General features: G+C 39.8%; 1 protein-coding gene across 1 annotated transcript; it reads right to left on the bottom strand.

Annotated features, from left to right (window-relative positions):
* Positions 1-1,379: 1,379 nt before the first annotated feature.
* LOC138968803 (coiled-coil domain-containing protein 22 homolog) lies at positions 1,380-22,270 on the bottom strand. Its single transcript, XM_070341448.1, has 16 exons — positions 22,205-22,270; positions 21,361-21,532; positions 19,652-19,787; positions 18,838-18,968; positions 18,388-18,472; positions 17,771-17,940; positions 15,989-16,195; positions 12,676-12,735; positions 11,587-11,826; positions 10,888-11,004; positions 9,446-9,547; positions 7,405-7,512; positions 6,551-6,646; positions 6,016-6,075; positions 3,945-4,019; positions 1,380-2,293 (listed from the first exon to the last, which is right to left on the bottom strand). Exons 1-16 carry the CDS (start codon positions 22,252-22,254, stop codon positions 2,180-2,182), a joined length of 1,923 nt encoding a protein of 640 aa, XP_070197549.1. The 5' UTR covers positions 22,255-22,270; the 3' UTR covers positions 1,380-2,179.
* Positions 22,271-25,832: the final 3,562 nt, after the last annotated feature.

The following is a 25,832-nucleotide window of genomic DNA, read 5'->3' as shown; positions in this document are numbered from 1 at the left end:
GAATTGAAATTTAACGGTTTTTAACTGCCAAAATTATGTTTTTCTTCTGGAAAAGTATGGAGTGAAAATAAGTTGGGGACAACAAACCTACCTTTAAAATTTCATAAGAATCAGTGAAGAAATAGGATTTAACGATTTTTTAACGGCCTTTAAATCATTGGTGATGTCATCATAACCCAGTCGTTGTAGTTGTCGTCGTAGTTGTTGGTGTTGTTGTTGTCATGTTCGTTGTCGTGATTGTTGTTGTTCTCGTGTTGTTGTTTTTGTTGTTGTTGTTGTTGTTGTTGTCGTCGTCGTCGTCGATGTCATTTGTTGTTGTTGTTGTTATCGTCGTCGTCGTCGTCATCGTCGTCGTTGTCAGAGGTTATTTCTAAAGATTTCATTGATAGTCTTTGTTCTCGTCACCAAGACTTGCTAAGAACAAGCTTGGAACAGCAAGAGTTCCAAGAACAAGATTAGAACAACTCATTACATCATTACCAGTACGTCATTTGTATTTAGAACACACTTTAGAAAAAACTCTTCAGCTACAAACCAGTCACCCTCACATGGCGGAGGTGTTTGTCTAAACCACTTACTGAAATGTTTTGAGGTTTAATGACCATACACATGTTGAACCGGTGAGTGTCTTCCGCTGCTTAATTCGCAAATAACTATTTTATTAAAGTCCGCTTGAAACGCTCAAAGATGAAATTCCATGTTAAAAAGTGACAAAAGTTTCACATTTTCCCGTTGTAACAGCTTCCGATGATATTGTATGAAAATTCTGATCCTCTGAGAGGATTCCCCGAAACAAAATCAGTTTGTACGCCTAATTTTAATAGAATTGTCCAAACAGTGTCGCTAATATTGTGCTAAAAGATGAATTCTAGAACAATGTCCAGACAGACACCACTTGGCAAAAAAATTTTCAGTGCTGGGAGATGAAAAAAAAAACTACCTCGCTACGCGCGGGCTTCGCCCGCGCTCCGCTTGGACAAGGAGTTTAAAAATGAAGTTAGTGGTGGTGGTGATGGTGTGTGTATGTGTTCCTTCTGACTAATCAACCTTGGATCTGAAGCTGTTATATACAAGGAAGTTTTTCAAATGCAAAATCTGCAAAGTTGTTAATGTTTAAACTCTCCAGTCACGATTACAATGTTAATTGTTACTTACGAATCACTTGCTAAACAACATTTGGGAAAGAATCTGTTACTTCAACAACAAAGATGATGAGTCACAGAACAATGTATAGGACTCAATCACTTGACAGTTGTTGTACTGGTACATGTACATCATTCGAGACAATTAGGCAATAAACAGACCAACCAACAGACCCACCAACCAACTGACCGAACGAACACACACGACACACACACCAACATTCTGAGACTCATTGGTGTTTTAAAATTGCACTTTACTGTATTGGCAGTAAATACTTCTTAGTATGTAATGAATGACATAGCATTGACAACAAACTGTAAATCAACTTTTTCATACCGTAACAGAAAGCATGTTTTTAACATATATCTACTGTATAAATCTGTATAGATGACTCCAGGACCATGATTGCACTTACATGTTACTGCATGCCACAAATCTTTTACACAGAAATAAGGGAGAGAGAGAAAAAACACAGTCCCATGCAAACAAATCACATAGTGCAGTTTTCACAAAATGAGCTGCGAACCATTCATTTAATCACAGTATGAAGACAAAAACAATTTTTTGCTAACCTTCTGTAGGAGAACTCTCTCCGCCCTCTCTTTCTCTTTCCCTCTCTCTCTCACACACACACACACACACACACACACCAACACACACACATGCATACACTCATACACACACACACACACACACGTATACATACAAGCATACTTGGAAATGCTGTGATAATCAAAGATACATGTGCATTTAAAAAAATCTTGTGTACGAAGGACCCTGTAGTAAAATGTGCATGAAGACAAAACAAGGACGCTCACAAACAAAAGAAAGTGCCCTAATAAAGAAACTTCTGCAACAAATTAAACGTTGCAGTTACTCAGGATAGGTGGGGTTGACACAAAAAAGCACAAAAGTATTCACCTTCCTACATGCATAAAAAATGCCGGCCTCTACACTGTCATAAATTAACATATACACGTATGGTCTCTTTTGTACTTGGTGGTCATAAAGATTGGCACTGTAATGCCATGGGATGTTACTTTTGTTTCAGTTTTGCCATTAGAGTCGCATTTTCTTTTTTCATTTGTTGATAGTCCTCTGTGATCTTCTCCAAGTTAGCAAGCACCTTCTTATGACTCTCCGTTTCAATCTGCACACAAACACAACACAAAGGATCATTACAATATATTGAGGATAACCGACATGGTTTTAAATGGCAGTAGTGTCTGTGATTAATGGATATCCATGGGACCAACTAAAAGTGTCCGAACAGCTCAGGTGTCCTGTCATGACAGGTATACTGTGGAACCCACTTTTTACACCCCCCCCCCCCCCCATCCCATTTAACATTTAAGACTCCTTCCCTTCTAACTCCCTGATTTTATGTTCACAACCTCTGTAAATTGACCTCCATTTTAAGACTCCCTCCTTTTAAAGACCTGATTTTCTCAGACTTTTTGAGGTCTTGAAAGGGGGTTCCACTGTACTTTGGTTAAGTTTGCCGACATAAGGGCAGAAGAAGGTGTCCTCTATTGGGAAGTGTCCTCTCATCAGAGGGGCCTATCATTACAGGTACATGCACCACTGAAGTTATGATGACAGTGGAACCCCCCTTTAAAGACACCCACATTTAAGACTCCTTCCCTTTTGAGACCTTGTTTTCTCAGACTTTCTGATCATAACGGCTGTACATTTATTGGATATCCTTGGGACCAACCAAAAGTGTCCTAACAGCTCAGGTGTCTCGTCATGACAGGTATACTGTGGAACCCACTTTTTACACCACCCCCCACATCCCATTTAAGACTCCTTCATAACCTCTGTAAATGTATCCCCATTTAAGACTCCTTCATAACCTCTGTAAATGTATCCCCATTTAAGACTCCTTCATAACCTCTGTAAATATATCCCCATTTAAGACTCCTTCATAACCTCTAAATGTATCCCCATTTAAGACTCCTTCATAACCTCTGTAAATGTATCCCCATTTAAGACTCCTTCATAACCTCTGTAAATGTATCCCCATTTAAGACTCCTTCATAACCTCTGTAAATGTATCCCCATTTAAGACTCCTTCATAACCTCTGTAAATGTATCCCCATTTAAGACTCCTTCATAAACCTCTGTAAATGTATTCACATTTAAGACTCCTTCATAACCTCTGTAAATGTATCCCCATTTAAGACTCCTTCATAACCTCTAAATGTATCCCCATTTAAAGACTCCTTCATAACCTCTGTAAATGTATCCCCATTTAAGACTCCTTCATAACCTCTGTAAATGTATCCCCATTTAAGACTCCTTCCTTGTATGACCTGATTTTCTCAGATTGTTGGTGGTCTTAAAAGGGGGGTTCCATTGTACCACAGAAGCTAAAAAGTGAAGATGATCAACAAGGACACTATCAATCATATATTATGGATAGCTCATGCAACACTGTTTGGAATTCCCCATCCAGTCATGACTGACACTGACATCACAGCATAGGGGAAAGTATTACACAGGGAAGTACTATTGCAACAGCAACATCATTTTCCCCCAAGAAAGGAAGCAAATCTGATTGTCCGCCGTAGAAAAAGAAGGAAGTTCAAAATACTGCCAAAATTGGTTGTGCACTTGTATACTGTACAAATGCACACACTGAATAGACAATAACACACATACATTTACACACACACACACTGTACACACACACACACACACATGCATGCATGCATGCACACACACACACACATGCATGCATGCACACACACACACACACACACACACACACACACACACACACACACACACAACTATACCTGATCTTCTAGGTCCCTGATTTCTCTTAGAATGACTCCAGTCTCCTCCACTGTCTTGGTAAGCTGCTCACAGTTCTGTAACAACCAATGCTTCTGTTTTCATTTTCTAACACCACAATATACGTGATCTTCACTTTTCTTCCAGCACGCTGTGGAATTCACTGGGTTTCTTCTGTTGTTTTGTATCGAGCAGTCTATTGTTTCTTACTCGTTAACAGGGCTTTCTCTGTTTTTGTGATGTACAGTCTATCGTTTCTTACTTGTTAACAGGGCTTTCCCTGTTTTTGTGTGTGGTACAGTCTATCGTTTCTTACTCGTTAACAGGGCTTTCCCTGTTTTTGTGTGTGGTACAGTCTATCGTTTCTTACTCGTTAACAGGGCTTTCCCTGTTTTTGTGTGTGGTACAGTCTATCGTTTTTTTACTCGTTAACAGGACTTTCCCTGTTGTTTTGTGTGGTACAGTCTATCATTTCTTTCTCAATCACTGGGCTTTCCCTGTTGTTTTGTGTCGTTTCTTACTCAATCAATCAATTGACCAACCAACCAACAACATCCTGGTGGTAAAATGTAACTACCATGTCATATAATTTTCTTTGGATCTAATTGTCCTCAAGGGGTCATGCCAATACGTCCCAGTACCATTGTGTCCCAGTACCATTGCGTCCCAAAAAAATGCCGTCTCATTGCGTCCCATTAAGCAATCCCATTGGGTCCCAATACCATTGGGTCCCAGTGCCATTGCGTCCCGTACCATTGCGTCCCAACAAAATTGCGTGTCGATAGGTCCCAAGAAAATTCCATCTCGATACGTCCCATAAAGGAATCCCATTACGTCCCCGTACCATTACGTCCCAACACAATTGTTATTTGAGCAATGCTTGAACGCTGCGGTGGGCAGTGTGTGTGTGTTAGTGTGTGTGTGTGTGTGTTATGTACGTATGTATGTAGGTGTCTGTGTCTACATTTGTGCGTGTATGGGTTTCGCTATCTGTGTGTCTCGGTGTCTATTTGCTGAAGGTTCGATGACTGGACAGTCAGTCTAGCTTTTCTCAGAAACGGGTTTAAACATCGTCTACTCAGTAAATAAGCATACAGTCATGTCATGCTCGATTACATACAGTGGAATACAAAGCGGTGTACTGTACTGTTTCGGTATTTTTCTTTGTGTCGAGCACCGCTAAACTGAGCATATATTAATTTTACACTTCGGTTTAGGTTAGCGTGCTTCAGTTCATTTTAAAAGAAAGAACATGGTTACCTCAGAAAACCTGTAAGGAAAGCAAGGAGCGCCTCAAAACAAACAAACTGACATGCAATATCCTTTACAGTTTCTGATTATATCGTGAAGGATTTTTTTTCTCCCATGAACAAACAGTTATTTATTTATTTATTTATTTTTATTTTTTTCCACTTCACCTCATCTCGACTAACCGGTACACATCTTCTTTTTTTTCTATTTGTAAAATACTGCTATGTACCGACACAATTTTTATTACAAATCGTGTTGAACGCGTTTTGTAATAAAAATTGTGTAATCCGAACACGATTTGTAATAAATTTATTACAAAACGCACTTTTATTACAAAACGTGTCGCTACACTGCTACAGTAACATTTCAGAAATTAAATTCACTAGTATTGGGACCTAATGGTACGGGGACGCAATGGCACGTAATTGTAGTGGGACGTAATGGTACTGGGACGCAATGGTACTGGGACCCAATGGTATTGGGACGCAATGGTACTGGGACGCAATGGTACTGGGACGTAATGGTACTGGGACGTAATGGTACTGGGACGTAATGGTATTGGGACGTATTGACATGTTCCCGTCCTCAAGCATCATAAAACAAAACTGACTTTCATGAGGAACTGGAAGAAACCCAAGAATTGCAAGGGTTTCAACAAAAAGGGTGTACATTTCCCTGCACAGAGTTGTTAAGAATAAGTAACAATGGTTCCTTTTAGTCGTCTCTTCCTTGGATAAATCTTCACATTTAAAAAGAAAAATCTCTATGCCTCCACAGTCAGAAAAAAGAAACAAGAGGGAATACACATATAAACACACTCACCTCGTGTAATGCCGCTAAAAACCGATACGCCTTCTTTACACTCTCATCCCGCTTCGCATCCTGCGTAAAAGAAAACATCAAATTAACCTAATGCCGTCCAGAGCGCCCAATATCGCCTTACGAGAACCCATACGCAGATCCTGGAACCACTAGAAAAGCCTGCTATATATACGCTCCCTGCGATGTTTCAGTGTTTATAATTTCAGAAAAATTGCTGTGGTTACTTTGCAATGATTTTCTTCAAGTTTGAAAGTGACGGAGTTACTTCCCATGTCAGGGGAGGCAAAAGGGTAAAGACCTCAATACACAAAACCAGATCTTTATGAAAGCTACAATGTATTTTGTATTAAATATCAATGATCTTCAATATGCTAGTAAAGGGGTACCTGCCATGAAAAGACATCCTTCAGACCATTCAAAAATTTGCTCACATTGCAGGTGGCCTAGCTGTCATGACAACAGAATGAGTTCCATTGTACTGTAATGCAAAATTCTGCTTGTGTGGTGTGTGAAAAAAGGTCAGATAATATCTTACCCTGAAAATCTGCTCATCTGTGACAGTGAAAGTTCTGTCCAGTTTTCCTGACAAGGAGTTGATTTCTTTCTGGATGCTTTTTGTTTCTATCAAGATCTGCAAAGCGACAAATTGCAATTTCAGATTTAAATGAACATTTGCTCCCAGCAATAGACGAACACCTTAAATAACTCCATCGGGTTTGTATGGGTTGTGGGAGAGTGACCTTTTCTTGCAAAACGGCAGACAAACAATGAAGGGACCAATCACAATCGTTCGTGTCTCCACGTGTTACCGGCACACCCCTCGCTAGTGATTGGTCCCTCCATTGTTTGTCTGCCATTTTGCAAGAAAAGGTCACTCTCACACAACCCATACAAACCCAACAGAGTTATTTTCGGAATTCGTCTATTAAAGGCGGACATGAAATAAGAAAATGTACACAACAAGATGGTGCCAAGTAAACTGCCTTGCAGCCACAAACATTCAGTAAGTCAGTCAGAACCAAAGTCATATAAGATACTCAAAATCCTCAAAGTTTTGACAGAATCTAATCTCAAATGAGCAAAGTAATTTAAAAACAAGGCAGAAAACACAGATTGTGCTGTATGGAAGGAGTTGAACTGATGTCTAGTTTCTGTCAAGATGGTCAACATCAGTCCTGTTCCTGTAATGCCTCTACAAATGAAAAACAATGGCTAAAAACCTAAGGATAGTAGTATATATACATGTATATATATATAAATTTAGAATGAGAGCGCCGCTAAAAACGCCAAAATGTGCACTCAAATCGCTTGGTAATTTCGAAGAAAAATGTACACAATTTACATTTATATATATAAACAAAAAACAACAACATATGAATGGCAGCTTACCCTGTCAATCTCTTGTTTTTGCTTCTTGATGTTTGCCACAATTTCCATTATTTTCCGCGTGTATGCCGTTCGATTCACGTCTTTAGTCATCCTTTCGTACTCCATTTGCTGCACACACAAAAAGAGAATCCAACGATCAGAAACAGAAAAGAGGACACAGAAAATGCAACTGCCGATTAGATAAGGGGATTGATTAAACAAGCAAAATGAATGTGAGTATAAATGATTTAATAATAAACTAGTTACCACAATCATTTAAAGGAAAAGGAACATGTTCACATTGCCGGCAGCATCCAGCAAAATGCCCATATCATTCCGAATCACTGACTGACCCCGACATGGACCTAACTAAGTAAAACTCTACATTACGACCCCTCATTGTAACAACCGAATTTCGGTTACATTTTCAAAGTTGTTAAACAGAGATACCCCTGTAATGATTTACTGAAACAACATCCCCCCCCCCCTTATTTTTATAAACTTTTTATACATGTCTTTCTTATACTTAAAACATAATGTTATTTCATGCCGCACACTTCCACATCAGGGGCAGTTTCAAAAGCAAACCAAACACAGCTTACAAGGCACTCTGAGATACTACTGATAATAATAAACACTTATTAATCGCAAAAGTGTTCACGGTGATGTATGTACAGAACACACCACATAATAAAATCAATGAATGAATGTATAATCAAAGCTGCACTTGCGACAACCTATCTGAAGTGACCACCTGCCCACAAAGACCATCCTGAGGATCGATCCCAGACAAGTTTTTCTTCTATATGATTAATCTTTTCATAGCAACCACTTGTCTATTACGACCACTATTAGTCAGTCCCTTGGGTGGTCGCTATAGACAAGATTGACTGTATGTCTCTCATTTTCATTTTTTCATTTTTACATTTAGTCAAGTTTTGACTAAATGTTTTAACATAGAGGGGGAATCGAGACGAGGGTCGTGGTGTATGTGTGTGTGTCTGTCTGTCTGTGCGTTTGTGTGTCTAGAGCGATTCAGACCAAACTACTGGACCGATCTTTATGAAATTTGACATGAGAGTTCCTGGGAATGATATCCCCGGAGGTTTTTTTCATTTTTTCGATAAATACTTTTGATGACGTCATATCCGGCTTTTTGTAAAAGTTGAGGCGGCACTGTCACACCCTCATTTTTCAATCAAATTGATTGAAATTTTGGCCAAGCTATCTTCGACGAAGGCCGGACTTCGGTATTGCATTTCAGCTTGGTGGCTTCAAAATTAATAAATGACTTTGGTCATTAAAAATCTAAAAATTGTAATAATTTTTTTTTTTATATAAAACGATCCAAATTTACGTTCATCTTATTCTACATCATTTCCTGATTCCAAAAACATATAAATATGTTATATTTGGATTAAAAACAAGCTCTGAAAATTAAAAATATAAAAATTATGATCAAAACTAAATTTCCGAAACCGATTTAAAAACAATTTCATCTTATTCCTTGTCGGTTCCTGATTCCCAAAACATATAGATATGATATGTTTTGATTAAAAACACGCTCAGAAAGTTAAAACGAAGAGAGGTACAGAAAAGCGTGCTATGCAACACAGCGAAACCACTACCGCGCTGAACAGGCTCGTCAGTTTCACTCCGTTTTGCACAAGCGGCGGACTACGGTCATTGTGAAAAAATGCAGTGCGTTCAGTTTCATTCTGTGAGTTCCACAGCTTGACTAAATGTAGTAATTTCGCCTTACGCGACTTATTACTTTATTGTCCCATCGCTGGGAAATTTGGGTCGCTTCCTCCCAGTTGAAAGCTAGCAGCAACAGAGTCGCACTACCCAGGTGTATGCGTGTTTCGGTGTAATCAGCCACCTGCACTTATGGCAGAATGACCGAGGTCTTGTACGTGCCATAGTGGCGACACAGGGGTGGAACATGGATACCGTGTCTGAGACTGACATAAAGTCGACCAGTGTCCGTCCCGGCTCGGATTCGAACCCATGACCATAGGATAACAAGTCCAGTGCTCTACCAGCTGAGCTGTCCACTGACCAGTTGTTTTTGTAAGTCTTCCTTCTGCCTGGCTTCATCGGCCACCTCCTTCATCTTGCTGCGAAACGTCTTCATCTCCTCCAGCTGTCTCTGGGCCTCAGACTGAAACACATGGAAATAACATTGGCCATCATTTGAAAATAGACGACGCACAGAAATAACTGCCAGGTGAGTATGCGTTGTGAAAGAGTGAATATTGTGTGTGTGTGTGTGGTGTTTATTGGAATTGTAAAGTGCTTGGAGCCGTGAATCGGGACCTGTGCTATAGAAAAGTGATTTATTATTATTATTATTATTATTATATTCTTGTGGCATGAAAACTAGAGAAAAAACATATATTTAAGCAACATAAAACATGCATTATACAATTAACATCAAAGAAGAATAAGAGTGATTTCCCAAAATATGAGGCACGCTTTCCTGAGTGACATTATGGGCCAGTCACTAGCGAGGGGTGTGTCTTGCCCACGTGTGGAGATAGGCTGCTTGCTAGTGATTGGCCTAAATGTCATGCGCTAAAGCTTGTCTCATATTTTGGGAAATCACTCTTAATCTTACTTGACGTTAATTGTATATAGCATGTTTTATGTTACTTGAATATATTTTTTTCTCTTTTTTCATGCCACAGGCAATAAAATACTCATTGACTGAAACACACAGATAATTCATTTTGACAAAGAGATAAATAGATTTTAGCTGTGCACGATTCTGCCCTAATGTGACTGAGTCAGACACCTTTAGATAGCAACTGGCTTTGAATGTACAGGTAGCACAACTATTTGCAACAAAAACATAGCTGTTAAGTGAAATAGAGTTGGTATGCAATAGAAACAACAAACACTAAAAACGCAAAAAAGCATCCAAATAAGGCAGTTCCAATTACATTGCCAATACTTTTAAAAAATGTCTCTCACATCAGTAGCATGAAAAGGACACCAGAACAACTTCCTTTTAACACTTTCTACCCCACCTATGTTGACCAAGTTTTTTTTTTAGCTGAGACCAGCTGTGCTGCAGCAGGTCACTCAGAATTGTAATAACTGTGTAGAAACTGTTTAGCAAAATGATGGAATGCAGGCGTTAGATGGACGTTACAGGAAGCGACTGAAGTGACTGTGGGTACGGATATATCCGTACCTGGGAGACAATGAGTTAAGGTAACTGTCATGGGGTCCATGCAGTGGAGTGACTAACAACTCTTGATAAAGATGCTGCGTAAACGAACCATGATACAGTGGAACCCCTGTTAGATACCCTAATTCTAGACTTTCCCCTTTTTAAGACCTGGCTTTCTCAGATTTGCTGTTCACAACCTGCAAATTTAACTCTATTCTAAGACTGCCTCCTTTTCGAGACCTGATTTTCTTAGATTTGTAAAGATCTTTAAAAAAAAAAGGGGGGGGGGGGTTATGCTATACAAGTGCAATGAATGGACAACTAACCTCTCTCTGAGAGCTGAGTTCACGCAGAGTCCTAAACTGGTCGATGAGAGGTGCTCGATGCTTCTCCCACTGTGCCGCTAAGCTCAGCAACCTCTGAGCACTGCCGTCCACCACTCCCTGAAAATAAAACCAAGCACACCATGAGAACACTCAAACAATGTTAAAAAACAAAAGGACCACCACAATAAGCTTATAGCTTGTTGTAGATTCTAAACATGCTCATTAGATATTGTATCTATGTATTGTTGAATTGTTGAATAAAACCAAAAGAAAAACAAAAATTCTGTAGTCACAAAGATAGGGACAGCACAAGTACAATGATAACATTTTTGCCTATGGATGCTTCTTTGAGACACAAACAAGATGAAAAATCAAGAGTAACCTAGAGTTCAATCATAAGGATAAGATATCATATAGTCCTGTGTGGGAGGTTCCCTTCATGGAAATTCAGGTTGCTTTCTCCCTTTGGGAAAAATGAGAAAAGGCAGCTTCTTCAACATGTTATACAATCTGCCCATGCCCTGCTACCTCTCCAAAGCGACCAATCGCAAGGATCCGAAATTAGTTTTTCTTCTACATGATTAATCTGTCCATAGCGACCACCTGTCAATAACGACCACTTTTGGACGGTCACTTAAGTGGTCGTTTTGGACAGGTTTGACTGTACTATACAATCACCTAACCCCAACTGTGTCTAACCTGCAGCTTCTGAATGTTATTGTGGGCGTCTGGCAGCAAATCCAGTGTGCGTTTTTTGACTTGGAAAGCCTCCTCCTTGTCTTGTCTCTGCTGCGCAGCGCTGGACACGGCTTCGTCCATCTGCTGTCGACTGGCGGTCATCTTCCTCATGTCCAGCTCCAGTTGGTCAATCTGGGACAGCAGCTGGGTCAATTCTTCCCGTAGCTGCTGCTGTTCTTCTTCTCGCTTGCGCTGCGTTTCCTGCAAAAGAGGGATAGTTTGATGTTTCTTTTATCCAGTGTTTTTGGTTTAAATTTTTTTTTTATTCAATTTTGATATTGTGACATATGTACACTATTTGGCATTGATGTTGCGTACTCAAGCATACTGTGTATAATAGCTTCTTCTTCTTCTTGTCGATCACACTTATATTGTCAGCCCGGACAGCGAGACGAATGATGCCGTCTTCTCCAGGTTTTCCTTTCAGCCGTACAGCTTACAGTGGTGGGGGACTGCAGCTTATACAATGTATTAGCGAATCCTAGATGTAACATGAAAGAAATAAACAATGTTTTTTTGTTTTGGGGGTTGTGTTTATCTCTGTCTTTCTCTTACATGCAAGCAGCTCTGAACTCTTTATAGAGAAGACAAAAAGAAAGGAAGGAAAAACAACAAAAAAGTAGAATTGTCACAAGAAAGAGAGAAAGACAGCCAAACAACTGTCATGAAGCAAAAGCCAGCAGTCTACATTTTGAATGTTATTTGTGTACAAGAAAGTTTACTGTTTATTACAGAACTACATCCCAGACTAAACCCCAGGAAATCATATCTGGTAGGCAAATAAAGATGTGTGTTAGTACTGTTACATGTCACAATCACCGGACATCCGTCCATGGAAGTATCAGCAAGCTGCTGGCAGGCTTAATTTGTTCCGTAAATGTTTGCATGGTGGTTTACGTCCACTGACTCCTACATGTTGCCTCTTTTCTACACATCAGCAGACTGGTGACAGCCTCAAGTCACAAGAGCAGTGTTATCAGTGTAGGTGGTATCAAACGAAGTGGTATCAATCTAAGTGGTAACCAGAGTAGAGCTATCAGTGTAACTCACTTCTTCTGTGTCTTTGGATGGCACTGCTGCTCCAATCTGAGCCATTGTTTTCTCTTCATCCTGAAAACAAACAAGTCGCGTAAGGCGAAAATACAACATTTAGTCAAGTAGCTGTCGAACTCACAGAATGAAACTGAACGCAATGCAACGCAGCAAGACCGTATACTCGTAGCATCGTCAGTCCACCGCTCACGGCATAGGCAGTGAAATTGACAAGAAGAGCGGGGTAGTAGTTGCGCTGGAAAGGATAGCACGCTTTTCTGTACCTCTCTTCGTTTTAACTTTCTGAGCGTGTTTTTAATCCAAACATATCATATCTATATGTTTTTGGAATCAGGAACCGACAAGGAATAAGATGAAAGTGTTTTTAAATTGATTTGGAAAATTTAATTTTGATAATAATTTTTATATATTTAATTTTCAGAGCTTGTTTTTAATCTGAATATAACATATTTATATGTTTTTGGAATCAGCAAATGATGGAGAATAAGATAAACGTAAATTTGGATCGTTTTATAAAAATTTTTTGTTTTTACAATTTTCAGATTTTTAATGACCAAAGTCATAAATTAATTTTTAAGCCACCACGCTGAAATGCAATACCGAAGTCCGGGCTTCGTCGAACATTACCCGACCAAAATTTCAACCAGTTTGGTTGAAAAATGAGGGCGTGACAGTGCCGCCTCAACTTTCACGAAAAGCCGGATATGACGTCATCAAAGACATTTATAAAACAAGAAGAGCAAACGCTCGATCGAGTCACTTTCGCAGTTCTGAATATTATATGAGGCATCAGATGGACAGGAAGAAATTGCTATTCACAACACAATACAGATGTAAATAATTTGATGTAAAGAATAATCCTATAAAGTTTGAATCAAATCCGATGAATAGTTTCAGAGATATGATATTTCAATTTTTTTCCTTCAAGACATACCTGTGACCTTGAAAAAGGTCAAAGGTCACCAAAGCAGACGTCAAAGTGTAGAGGTCACTGGGAGTCACGTTCACATAAAATTTGAGCCCGGTCACTTTTATAGTTTCCGAGAAAAGCCCAACGTTAAGTTGTGTGTTGCCGAACAGAAAAGGCTAGTTATCTCCCTTGTTTTTCTGATAACGTTCGTAAAAGGCTACAGATGTAAATACTTTGATGTAAAGAATAATCCTACAAAGTTTCAATCACATCCGATGAACTTTGTCAAAGATATAAAATGTCTAATTTTTCCTTTGACGCTGACCTGTGACCTTGAAAAAGGTCAAAGGTCAACGAAACCATCGTTAAAGTGTAGAGGTCATTGGAGGTCACGACTAAACAAAATATGAGCCGGATCGCTTTGATAGTTTCCGAGAAAAGTCCAACGTTAAGGTGGTGTCTATGGCCGGCCGGCCGGCCGGCCGGCCGGACGGCCGGCCGGCCGGATGGCCGGCCGGACAGACTAACACTGACCGATTACATAGAGTCACTTTTTCTCAAGTGACTCAAAAAATGAAAAAAAACGTCTGAGGATATCATACCCAGGAACTCTCATGTCAAATTTCATAAAGATCGGTCCAGTAGTTTAGTCTGAATCGCTCTACACACACACACAGACACACACACACACACGCACATACACCACGACCCTCGTCTCGATTCCCCCCTCTACGTTAATACATTTAGTCAAAACTTGACTAAAATAATGTAAAAATACATTATTTCCATATCTGTGTGTGTGTTCGCGATGCACGGCCAAAGTTCTCGATGGATCTGCTTCAAATTTGGTGGGCATATTCAGGTAGACCCCGGACACAATCTGGTCGATGAAAATTTTCAACACGTGCTCTCAGCGCGCAGCGCTGAACCGATTTTGGTTTTTCTGTTCATCCATTCCCAGTAACTCTTCCTTATCTTCTCCAGTGTTTTGCGTTTATCTCCCTTCCTTCGTGTGGCGCGCTACGGTATGACAAGCAGCTTCAGATATTCCCGTTACTATTTTTAGAAGGTCACTGCACTGTCCAGAAAGCTTTCCTTGCACCCGTAAGTTGTCCTCACTGTAAAAGTGCAAAGGTCGAATCAATTTATAGCCACGCGAAAAAATACACTGTCATCTATCTCTATATATATTTAGAGATATAGATATAGATATATATATATATATATACGGCTTCTGTGTGTGTGTGTGTGTGTGTGTGTGTGTGTGTGTGTGTGTGTGTGTGTGTGTGGGCAACACCTGTGGATTGTAGAGTTCTGTTTGTGATGTGGTCTGGCGGCTTTGGTGTGTCTGTATGATGAAAGTGGACAAACACTCAAGTCCTTAATGGCTCAAAACCGTAGGACTTTTAATATTAATTTTAACGTGTCTGTATGTTCTGGCCTTCCTTTGAGAAGCCATAACAGTTTTTAAAGGGTTTAGAGATAAGCTCTAAATATCTCAATCCTGTTTGAGTGGACTTCGCCTCCAAAGGTGATTGTGGTGTTTCGGCACTCGGTTACATTCGGCGTCGTCGACCAGGATGGGACTCATGATATGTTCAGGAATGGCATTATGGCATTATGGCCACTGAATCATTTACATGCTGTTTCCATTCCACGAATCTGGGAGGGACCTAAGCTTGGCGGGTCCATGGTTCGGAACTTTGGGGACAAAGTTCATTCAAACGGGGGTGGGTGTGACAGGGAGACTACCGTCGCCCTTCACAGCAGACTCTGCAGAGTTGTTCGCCTTAGAAGTTGTGAGCTATTTATAGCTCGCAAGGCAACACCTGTGGATTGTAGAGTTCTGTTTGTGATATCGTAAATATTATGCATCAAATTTGGTGGGCATATTCAGGTGGACCCCGGGCACAAACTGGTGGATGAAAATTTTCAACACGTGCTCTGAGCCGGCGAACCGCTACTTTGTCTCGCGATCCACCCAGCAAAGCCGGGTATTCCTCTAGTCTTTCAATATATGAGTACATGATGTAATATGCATGTTTCAGCTACAATGACCATGGCACTATCTTCTTGCACCACTCCTCTTAGACATCAAAGGCGTTGGTCTCAGTTGAAAACATAAGTCATTGACCTGGAGTCACAACTCTTCTCTGACATCAAGGGGACAGAGTTTGCGCGATTTCAGGGCAATAAAAAGCCATATACACCTGTGTATATCAAAAACAAACTTCAATCAAAAAACAAAAAACAGAGGAACCGACCTACCTACCCTAATGTTTTTAGCCATGTCTTAGGAAACAAACATGTATAGATATTTATATTTTTGCCTAAGCTTAAAGATGTATAAATCATTTACCCCAAACAGCCTTTCCCAATACACAGCCCCACTCCTCTCACCTTGCCGTACAAGAGTTTTTCAGTGTGAGCAAAGCGCGAGCCTTTCGTCTTGGTCCCGCCGCGAGCGTTCTGGCTGATTGACGCCATGACCTGCTGAAGGTCACGCAGCGAGTCCATGGTACTGCCTCCGTCCCGCTGCTTGGCGTCCTGCTTCAGTCGGTCCGTTAACATCTTCTGGATCTTGCTCATCTTCCTCGCCTTATAGTCCTGAAACAAGAATTCCGAAAGTAAAAAGACTGCCAATGTTTTAAAATTCAGAATAAAAAAAACAAGACAGGTATGCTGTTTGAAGATTTAATTATTGACAAAACAAATCGTTACGTTCACAGATATTTCTACCCAGCGGTCTTTTAAGTGAACAGACAAAAAAACACTAATTATACAGAAAACTTATCTGACAAATTGTTCAGCTGCTTGCAAGGAGGACATAAGCGAGGCAAACAAAATGTGAACGTAACATTTTGTTTTGTCAATAATTAAACGTTCCAACAACATACATTGCTTGTTTTTTTGTCCTGACACAAGACTCAGGAAAGTACTCTTTATGTATACAGTACATTTGGGTTGGAGTTAGACTTGTGATGATGACAAGGCGGAGAAGGAAAGAGTGTAGAACAGTGGAACCTCAATTTTAAGACTCCCTCCCTTTTAAGACCCTTTTTCTCAGATTTTCTGTTCAAAACTTCTTGAAAATTACTCTTCGTTTTAAGACTCACTGATTTTCTCAGATTTCTGAACCAGCTTGCAAACAAACAAAAAACATAACACAAGTGGAAGTTGAAATCCCACTTACCTATTTGCAAATTAAAACAATAAAAGAAAATTATACATTCAACAGCATGTCTTAAAACACTTCTCAAAAGTGTCAGCAAAATCAGACAACTGACTGTCTACTTTAACTAACTTATAGAATCACTTTAACATAACTGGCTGGGGGAACAAACAGCTTTTCTCCCATGTAGTTAATCAATCAATCAATCAATATGAGGCTTATATCGCGCGTATTCCGTGGGTACAGTTCTAAGCGCAGGGATTTTTTAATTTTTTTAATTTTAAATTTTATTTTATGCAATTTATATCGCGCACATAGTCAAGGCGCAGGGATTTATTTATGCCGTGTGAGATGGAATTTTTTTACACAATACATCACGCATTCACATCGGCCAGCAGATCGCAGCCATTTCGGCGCATATCCTACTTTTCACGGCCTATTATTCCAAGTCACACGGGTAGTTAATGCCCATGGACGCTGTTCCTATTTCACACAAGCTCCAAATCACAAAAGAAATGTTTCCTGTCATTCTGAATTTCTTTATCACCCGAGGAAATAAAATACACAAGAAACAATTAAGCAAAAACCCCATGGACTCAAAACTGTCACCAATAACTAGAGGTAGGCATGTACAGCATGTTAAGCTCATATCTCCTTTTTTGCCACAGGAAGGAACCTAATTTTGTTGCTACAGGCATGTGTACCCCATGTCCAAGTTACATACACCAAACATTAGCTCCATCAACCCATAAACCAGAGATCTAAGCGCGGACAAACAAACAGACAGAAGAAAAAAGAAAGAAAACAACAAAGAGACAGAGAGAAACCCATAAACCTCTGAATATACAGTTGTGTAAAAACAAAAAAGCCATCACATTCTGTGACAGCCTGGAAGTGAGACCTAAGTTCGGACAAACAGATAGACAGGCAAACAAACAAAAAACCCAGAGTGAAACCTATACACCTCCGAATATACAGGGGTGTACACATGCAAGAACACAACGCCACACCTTCTGTGACAGTCTGGAAGTGAGACCCGACTGGTTCCACTCGGTCTCCCATTCCTGTTGCCTGGCAACTTCTGCCGCTGTCATCTCCAGAACTGACGGAGCTGTGTCAGCGTGACACTGTGTCTGACTGGTCAGAAATGCTAGCTGCTTTCCATAATACTGACGTTGCTCTGAAATCAAAGCAGAAATATAAGTTGATTTATATAACTGTAACTGTTATATATTGAAAATATAACTTTTCTGTTTAGAAATTCTCCGAACTTTGTATGAAACGATTCATTCACTTATAGATTGATGTATTCATTTTCTTCCTTTACTTATTTTGAAGACATGGCAGGAGACGTAAAGTGGGTTGCTTTTACCTAGTGAAATCCCACTTCAGCAAAATCTTCTTTTTTTTATATTCTTCTACTAAATGTGTGTTCATTCAATGCATACAATTTGTACTTCTGTAAATGCTGTTGCTACAGATTTTGTTTTTGCTTTGTGCATGTGTGTTTTGGCAGTTTCTCTCTCGCACCATGTACTCAATCTGGAGAAACAGATAAGCTAGACTGAAAAAGAATGGTCAATCTCATCATGCAGAAAGGGGGAGCAACTCTGTAAGAACCATCTACCTTTTGGCAGTTTGACTGTAAGACTGGCCACATCCCTTGGTACTGCCACGTGGCACGCATGATATCTGTGCATACAGCTCGTACCCTGAAACAGATGGATACAGTGTACTTCTTAGTACATGTGAACAAAAATAACAAGCCACTCAGCTTGCACAAATACAAAACAATCGTCACTGTCATGTAGATATCTTCCTTGTTACATTGTTTTCAAATTATGAAAAGATTGAAATAAAATGTATGCTTTCAAAAGAAGTAGAAAAAACACACAAAACAAATGACACAAACAGAAATAAAAGGAAAAATAAGGGAGACAGGAATTTGAAAATAATCAAAACAGTGATTCTAATGACAGTTAAATGCACCTGCACACATTTATTTCTCTCTCTCTATCTACATAATACACATGTACACACACAGCTATACATGAAAATTACATGTGGTGCAACACACCTCTCTATGCCATCCAGGTTGCTTGGTGCGGTTTCGCAGACCTCGGTCTTTGAGGAATGTTGGTACCCATGGCAATGCTAACTGAGCTCCAAGCTCGGTGGAGATGGCCCTGTGTAGCATCACAGAAGAACCTGCATAGACAACAGCAAACAGAACTATAAGCCTGCAGTATAATAGATTGGAACCCCCCTTTAAACACTTCCCCCCTTTTTAAGACATTGCCTTTTCAGATTTTCTGTTCATAACCTCTGTACATTTACCTCCATTTTAAGACTCCCTCCTTTTTAAGACCTGATTTTCTCAGATTTGTGGAGGTCTTAAAAGGGGGTTCCACTGCATACCAAGATGACAAACAGGGGCATTCACTCCAGTAGCACCTGACATGGGACGGGACTCCCTTAGGAGTGTTTCTCTCATGATTGATATAGACAGAGTACATGGCAGAGTGGTTAGAGCACATGCTCAAAAACAAGGAATGAATTGTGTGCCTTATACCTGTGTCAAGCTGTAGAACTAATTCAGTGAAAACCTCTGTACATAAAGCTAGCAAGGATATTAATATTCAATAATAATATATGGGCAATATCTAGATTAAGCCCCATGTCAGCTTCGTCAACATGCTGAATAATTCTCAAATTATTTACTCTTCTTACTATATGTGATGTTACTTCTACGAGGCTGTATCTGGAGTATGCCAACAAATGTGTCCAACTGGAAGGATGCTCTTATAAAATACAATATAAAAAGCCTTGACATTATTGTTCAGACGGGAAGAAAAATATCTTCAAATAAAAAAAAATTAAAAAAACATTACCCATTGGTTCATCAGCCACTTGTGAGGTGTCCTTAGGAAGCTTTTCCACAAGGAACATGAAGATTTTACGGATCTCTGCTTCATTAGAATACAGGAATGTCTGGTAACCTAAGTCACCCCCTCTGTAACCCATGTCCTGAAAAAAAAGAAAACAAATTACATAACGCCATATCAAAACATTTAGTCAAACTGTCTTCCTAAAAGCAGGGTCCCCACTGGTTTTTAGAAACAAAATTCCATGACTTTTCCATGACTTTCCATGAGCCTCAATAACATTTTCCATGACTAGATCCACAGGTCGCCATTTCTGAACACGCAAACTTTTTACGTCTTGTCACTGCCAGTTTTGACACTGGCTTGCTTTGCACTGAATTTGAGTCAGTTTCTACGCTCTCTTCGACAAGCAAGTCAAGCATTTGCTACGCAGTCAGATTATCGGTAATGTTTGCTGGTCCTGTCATTTCACTAAACTGGACCAGCCACTGTTTGTATCCATCTGCCCTTTCGTAAATTCCGTTTCGTAACCGTCACTGTGACTTGACGAACTGTCATTTTTTTCACCGCGATACACAGTTCATTGCGAAGATCTTCCTTGGTAATTCGTTCCAATTCCGCATACTTTTTGTTGTCAAGAAACAACTCGAAAGAAAGTTTCAAACTCATCATCCTCCATCTTGCTTGTCGAAGCGCTAAAGTACTTTATTGATGCAAAAACAAAAGCAGAAAACTTCGACGAAACCGACTCAAATGCAGCGCAGACGACACGACGAGATAACGGAAGGAAGTGAGCCTTGCTTTGGCTCAAGTGCTGTTAAAAATACCGTTATTCTCGTATGCAAATACGAACGAGAAGTTGGTCATACGAACAAGCCTTGTGCTGGCGACGCAAATCGCTGCTGGCTGGCAAGGGGGGGGGGGGGGGGGGGGGGAAGGCTGGGCGACAAAAATAGCCGCTGGCGTGCTAAAGGTTAATTTTTTTTCTTTCTTATTTTTGTTAAATTCCATGACTTTCCATGACTTAAATTGAAATTCTATGACTTTCCAGGCCTGGAAAATTAAAAATCAAATTCCATGACTTTCCAGGTTTTCCATGACCTGTACGAACCCTGTAAAAGATTAAAACTGAACATTTACGATCATATTTGATTAACACTTTCTACCCCACCTATATCGACCAAGTTTTTTTAGCCGAGACCAGCTGTGCTGCAGCAGGTCACTCAGAATTGTAGTAACTGTGTAGAAAACTGTGTATCAACACGATGGAATGCAGGCGTTTAGATCGACGTTACAGGAAGTGACTGAAGTGACTGTGTGTACGGGTATATCCGTACCAGGTCAGATAGAGCCATATGAGTGGGTACGGATATATCCGTACCTGGGAGACAATGAGTTTAATTACTGAGACTAGTAAGTCCTGAGCTGGCCTAAACCCTGCCACCGAGACACTTAGACAGCGCTGACTCAGTGTTCTTGGTGACTGAGTGAACCTAAGTTGCATGAAACAAATTTTCTTTATTTCTGAGCACACTTTCAAAGCAAACACAGCATACAATTATTTTGGATTCAGTAAATAATTAAGAATACAGTGCAACAGTTTTTACATTTAGTCACGTTTTGACTAAATGTATTTCTACACAGACTGTGAATCAAGATGAGCGTGAAGGTGTATTGTGTGTATGTGTCCAAACCCATAATATTTACATGTTTACCTGCACATAATTTGCCAATGATGCACCCATTCTAAAGCGTGCAGACATCCCTGGCGGGAGTGTGTTGGGAAGGTCTGCATCGTTGTTGATGAATTTTATACACTGGACTGCTGCTGATACAATCAAATCTGTGTTGAACTGCCTCAGGTTATGCACTTCTTCATCTATGTCGCTGTAGACATAATAGAAACATGAGTAAAATGTGGTTCATAACTACCCCATTCAGAAGTAGATGTTTGTATTACAACTGTTCAGAACTTCTGTAAAGGTAAAGGACTGTAAGTATAACCCAAATTAACCCCACTGTGTAAGCCTATTCTAAAGAAAAGTTAATCTCTTTCCATAATTATATAAGAACACAGTTTCAGTGTGGGTTATTTAGGATCCTGCCATTGGTGACCTTAATAGGCTAACTGAAGCGCTCTTACTGTACTGAATAACTCTGGAACTGAGGATTGCGTCACTGGACCCCTCCCCCTTTTGTATCCTTGGACCCGATAGTAGGGTACCTTTTTTTCTCCACTAAAATCACTTGTGTGATTCCTCGCTATTGTATAAACTCTAAGGTCAATGTACAGCGGAGGTTATTCTAGGCTGCGCACGTCTGGTTCCATTTCAGAATGCGACTGTGCCGTGGACATCTTTAATAGCTGGCACACTTTCGATTGAACTTCAGTGAAAGTGAAACATGCATGATTCACAGCAGTCTGTCTGTGTCTACTGAAAGGCATATCAATCGTTCTGCCCGCGCTCTACAATAGAAACTACTCAAGCACAGAGCAACATTCTTGGACTGAAATCCGAAGGTCTAAAATAAGACAGAAGAGGCTGAAGTTGATCTTACCAGCCGATGGAGCGGAGCGAGTGGATAATAATTCTGTCGACTTCCTCCATCTTGAGCAGTCATGTGACACTAGGACTAAAGCAAACCACACGAAGCAACAGTTGACCCGTTCTAGGATACGACCGTGTAAGAATAAGTCCCCCCTACCCCCCCCCCCCCCCCCCTGTGTGTGTGTGTGTGACAGAGAGAGAGAGAGAGTGACAGAGACAGAGAGACAGAGAGAGAATGTGTGTTTGCAGTCCACACAAATAAAATAACGACCACCTAAGGGACTGACCAAAAGTGGTTGGTAAAGACAGTGGGTTGCTATGGAAAGGTGAATGATACAGGGTAAACAACTCACCTGGTATCCTTTGGAATTGTCGTTTTCAAGACCAGGTCCTAAGGGCTGTAATGCCTAATCTTTTCATCATGTTGCAGTTTGTGTTCGTCAGTTTTATGCACGCGCACCCAGCAACTCTGTGTGTGTGTGTGTGTGCAGTGCGTGTGTGTGGTGTGTGTGTGTGTGCTGTGGGTGTGTGTGTGTGTGTGGTGTGTGTGTGTGTCAGTGTATGTGGTGTGTGTGTGAATGTGTGTTGCTTTTGTACTATTTTCCTATAATGGTGTTTCCAGAAAAATCCAAATCAATGATGTTTGTAAGTTTTCTTGTAGTGTAAGACACAATGATCATGCAGTTACACTACTCATACTAGAGTTGGTAGAAGAGTTTTGACAAACTGATACATTACATGTGTTTCAGTGCGCGAACAGTGCAACTTTCATGCAACTGTCTTGGTACATTTATTTATACGTTATTCCATACATGCTTAAAAAACCCAGTTTTTAAATGTGGATCCACTATGCATGTATAATTTGGGGCTTCTAGCTATATGATATTTAAACACACGCACGCACGCCACACACACACACGCACGACACACACACACGCTCTTTCTCTGCACACACAGTAGAGTCCAAGGAACAGAACAGTACTTCATTGTTGAATTTTAATAGCACTGTCAATAAGAGTGGAGGTTGGGTGATGCATATATATGTCAATTTTTGTCACCAACATTATCTTTATCGTAATTGTCATCAACATAGAATTTGCAGAAAAAACATTAACAGTACCATTGGCGCATGAAAGCTGACTTTTAGGCTTCAGCATATGGACACACACACAAAAGACAAGACTCTACAATTACGGCACACAACTCTTGGAATGACATCACGAAAGCAGAGCAAATGACCAGAGAATGATAGACCAGAACATTGTCCCGCACCTGGTAATAAAATTCAACCCTTCCTGTCAGAGTGTCACGTTCTCTGATCCATCCAACACTGTACAAATTATGCAAATACTGCCAAAGCTAGCTTTGTGTTCATGGGAGTGAAAGCATTTGTGGGTCTCGCTCCCATTTTGGTGTTAGCATTGTGACAGTACCAGCAGCTCAGTTGATTCTTGGAACAAAAAAGCGAACATGCTTGCATGCCAACATTTTTAAATACATGGTGTATGACAAAACCACAGGCACTGAGACAGTACGTTCTACTGGCTGCTCCAAACAAGAGGAAAACTCAAAAAAGCAAGCAAACACAAAAATACACACAGGCACATGAAATGTAAACAAGTACATGTATAATTAAAATATTCACTAGTCCAAAAAAACAAAACAAGGATGAAAAAATGTACATGAAAGGCTTCCATCACAAGTATTTCTTTGATCAAATGAAACAAGTTTCACAGACGATAAAAACATAGCAAAGCTGTAACAGAAAAAGGCAAGCACAAAACAATTGCAAGTTTCCAGTGTAAACTGGGTTTAGTCATCCATCAGTCCATGTTCTTGCATAAATTCATCAACACACACACACACACACACACACACACACACACACACACACACACACACACACACACACAACCTTGCTACTGTGTAACTAAAACCAGAGATTGAAACCAGCCACAGACAAAAAAAGACCCAGGTTTCGACAGTACCTCTGACAGTCTACCAATACCAATCACATCCAGCAAAGACAATCCACCTTGTACGTTATCCTTTCCTTCTTACAACACACAATTTTCAACATTATCTGTTTCTTTCTTACAACACACAATTTTCAACATTATCTGTTTCTTTCTTACAACACACAATTTTCAACCCCATCTGTTTCTTTCTTACAACACACAATTTTCAACCCTATCTGTTTCTTTCTTACAACACACCATTTTCAACCCTATCTGTTTCTTTCTTACAACACACCATTTTCAACCCTATCTGTTTCTTTCTTACAACACCCCATTTTCAACCCCATCTTTTTCTTTCTTACAACACACCATTTTCAACCCCATCTGTTTCTTTCTTACAACACACAATTTTCAACCCTATCTGTTTCTTTCTTACAACACACAATTTTCAACCCTATCTGTTTCTTTCTTACAACACACAATTTTCCACATTATCTGTTTCTTTCTTACAACACACAATTTTCAACCCTATCTGTTTCTTTCTTACAACACACCATTTTCAACATTATTCTGTTTCTATCTTACAACACACCATTTTCAACCCTATCTGTTTCTTTCTTACAACACACAATTTTCAACCCCATCTGTTTCTTTCTTACAACACACAATTTTCAACCCCATCTGTTTCTTTCTTACAACACACAATTTTCAACCCTATCTGTTTCTTTCTTACAACACACAATTTTCAACCCTATCTGTTTCTTTCTTACAACACACCATTTTCAACCCCATCTGGGTTTTTTTCTTACAACACACAATTTTTAACCCAACACATCCAGAATTTGTATGGAAAAGCCATTGCACCATGTTTCAAACACAGGTTCTGCTACCCTTGGAACACACAACATTGACAAGTAGCTGTGAAATGTTTTCAATTTATCATCGTGGGAATGGACATGAAGATTTACACAAAGTGCATAAAAGGGAAAGAAAAGGGGCGGGTGCAAACTTTGGCAGCTTGACAGAGAATATTCACACAGAGTTACACTGGCAGTCAGTCATGTTACACAGGCATAACACACACAACGCACTCCCCACATTGGATATTACTGAACAACAAATTACTCTAAACGTCTTCGCAATTACTGGATATGACTGAACAACAAATAACGCTAAATGTCTTCGCAAATAAGACTAACTCATTTTCTGATAAGATGAGCAGCCCGTTTGTTTAAATAACCCAGGGCATGTTTGCAAATGTGCAAAAGATAGCAACAGAGTTCCTCTGTGCTTGAGCCTATCTAAATTCAAATTCCCACAAAAAAAACAGGACCTAGAAATAATTTTATTTCCTGCCCCATGGCTTCACTTTGGGACAGTTTCAATACTAATTTTGTTCCCACATACAGACAGTTAACGATTCTCATCTAAATAAAGCAGGGGAAAACTCTTATTGCCCAAGTTACGTGTAAGGCAGTTTAACTAGTATCACAACATTTTTTTGCTGTCAGGAGCAAATTTGGTTTCTTTTTATATATATATATAAATACACACTGTGTGAAACTTTACAAATCTGAAATAAATTAAGTGCATGAAACTAAAAAAATAAAGAATACAAATAAATACAATTGAAAGGCTAGTAGGCTAAGTGAAAGGATATGAGCCACATGTTTCTTTATA

The sequence above is a fragment of the Littorina saxatilis genome, linkage group LG6, assembly GCF_037325665.1.
Source record: "Littorina saxatilis isolate snail1 linkage group LG6, US_GU_Lsax_2.0, whole genome shotgun sequence".
NCBI lineage: Eukaryota > Metazoa > Mollusca > Gastropoda > Littorinimorpha > Littorinidae > Littorina > Littorina saxatilis.
The sequence above is the reverse complement of the archived record's forward strand: the minus strand, read 5'-3'. Positions and strand labels throughout refer to the sequence as shown.

Bases quoted from the DNA above. Each gene is read 5' to 3' on its own strand.
- LOC138968803 (XM_070341448.1), bottom strand. From the start codon at position 22,254: ATGGAGGAAGTCGACAGAATTATTATCCACTCGCTCCGCTCCATCGGC. The intron at 19,788-21,360 runs GTAAACATGTAA...CTTTTTTTTCAG, and splicing joins CATTGGCAAATTATGTGCAG to GACATGGGTTACAGAGGGGG. The intron at 18,473-18,837 runs GTGTGTTGCACC...CATCTGTTTCAG, and splicing joins AACCTGGATGGCATAGAGAG to GGTACGAGCTGTATGCACAG.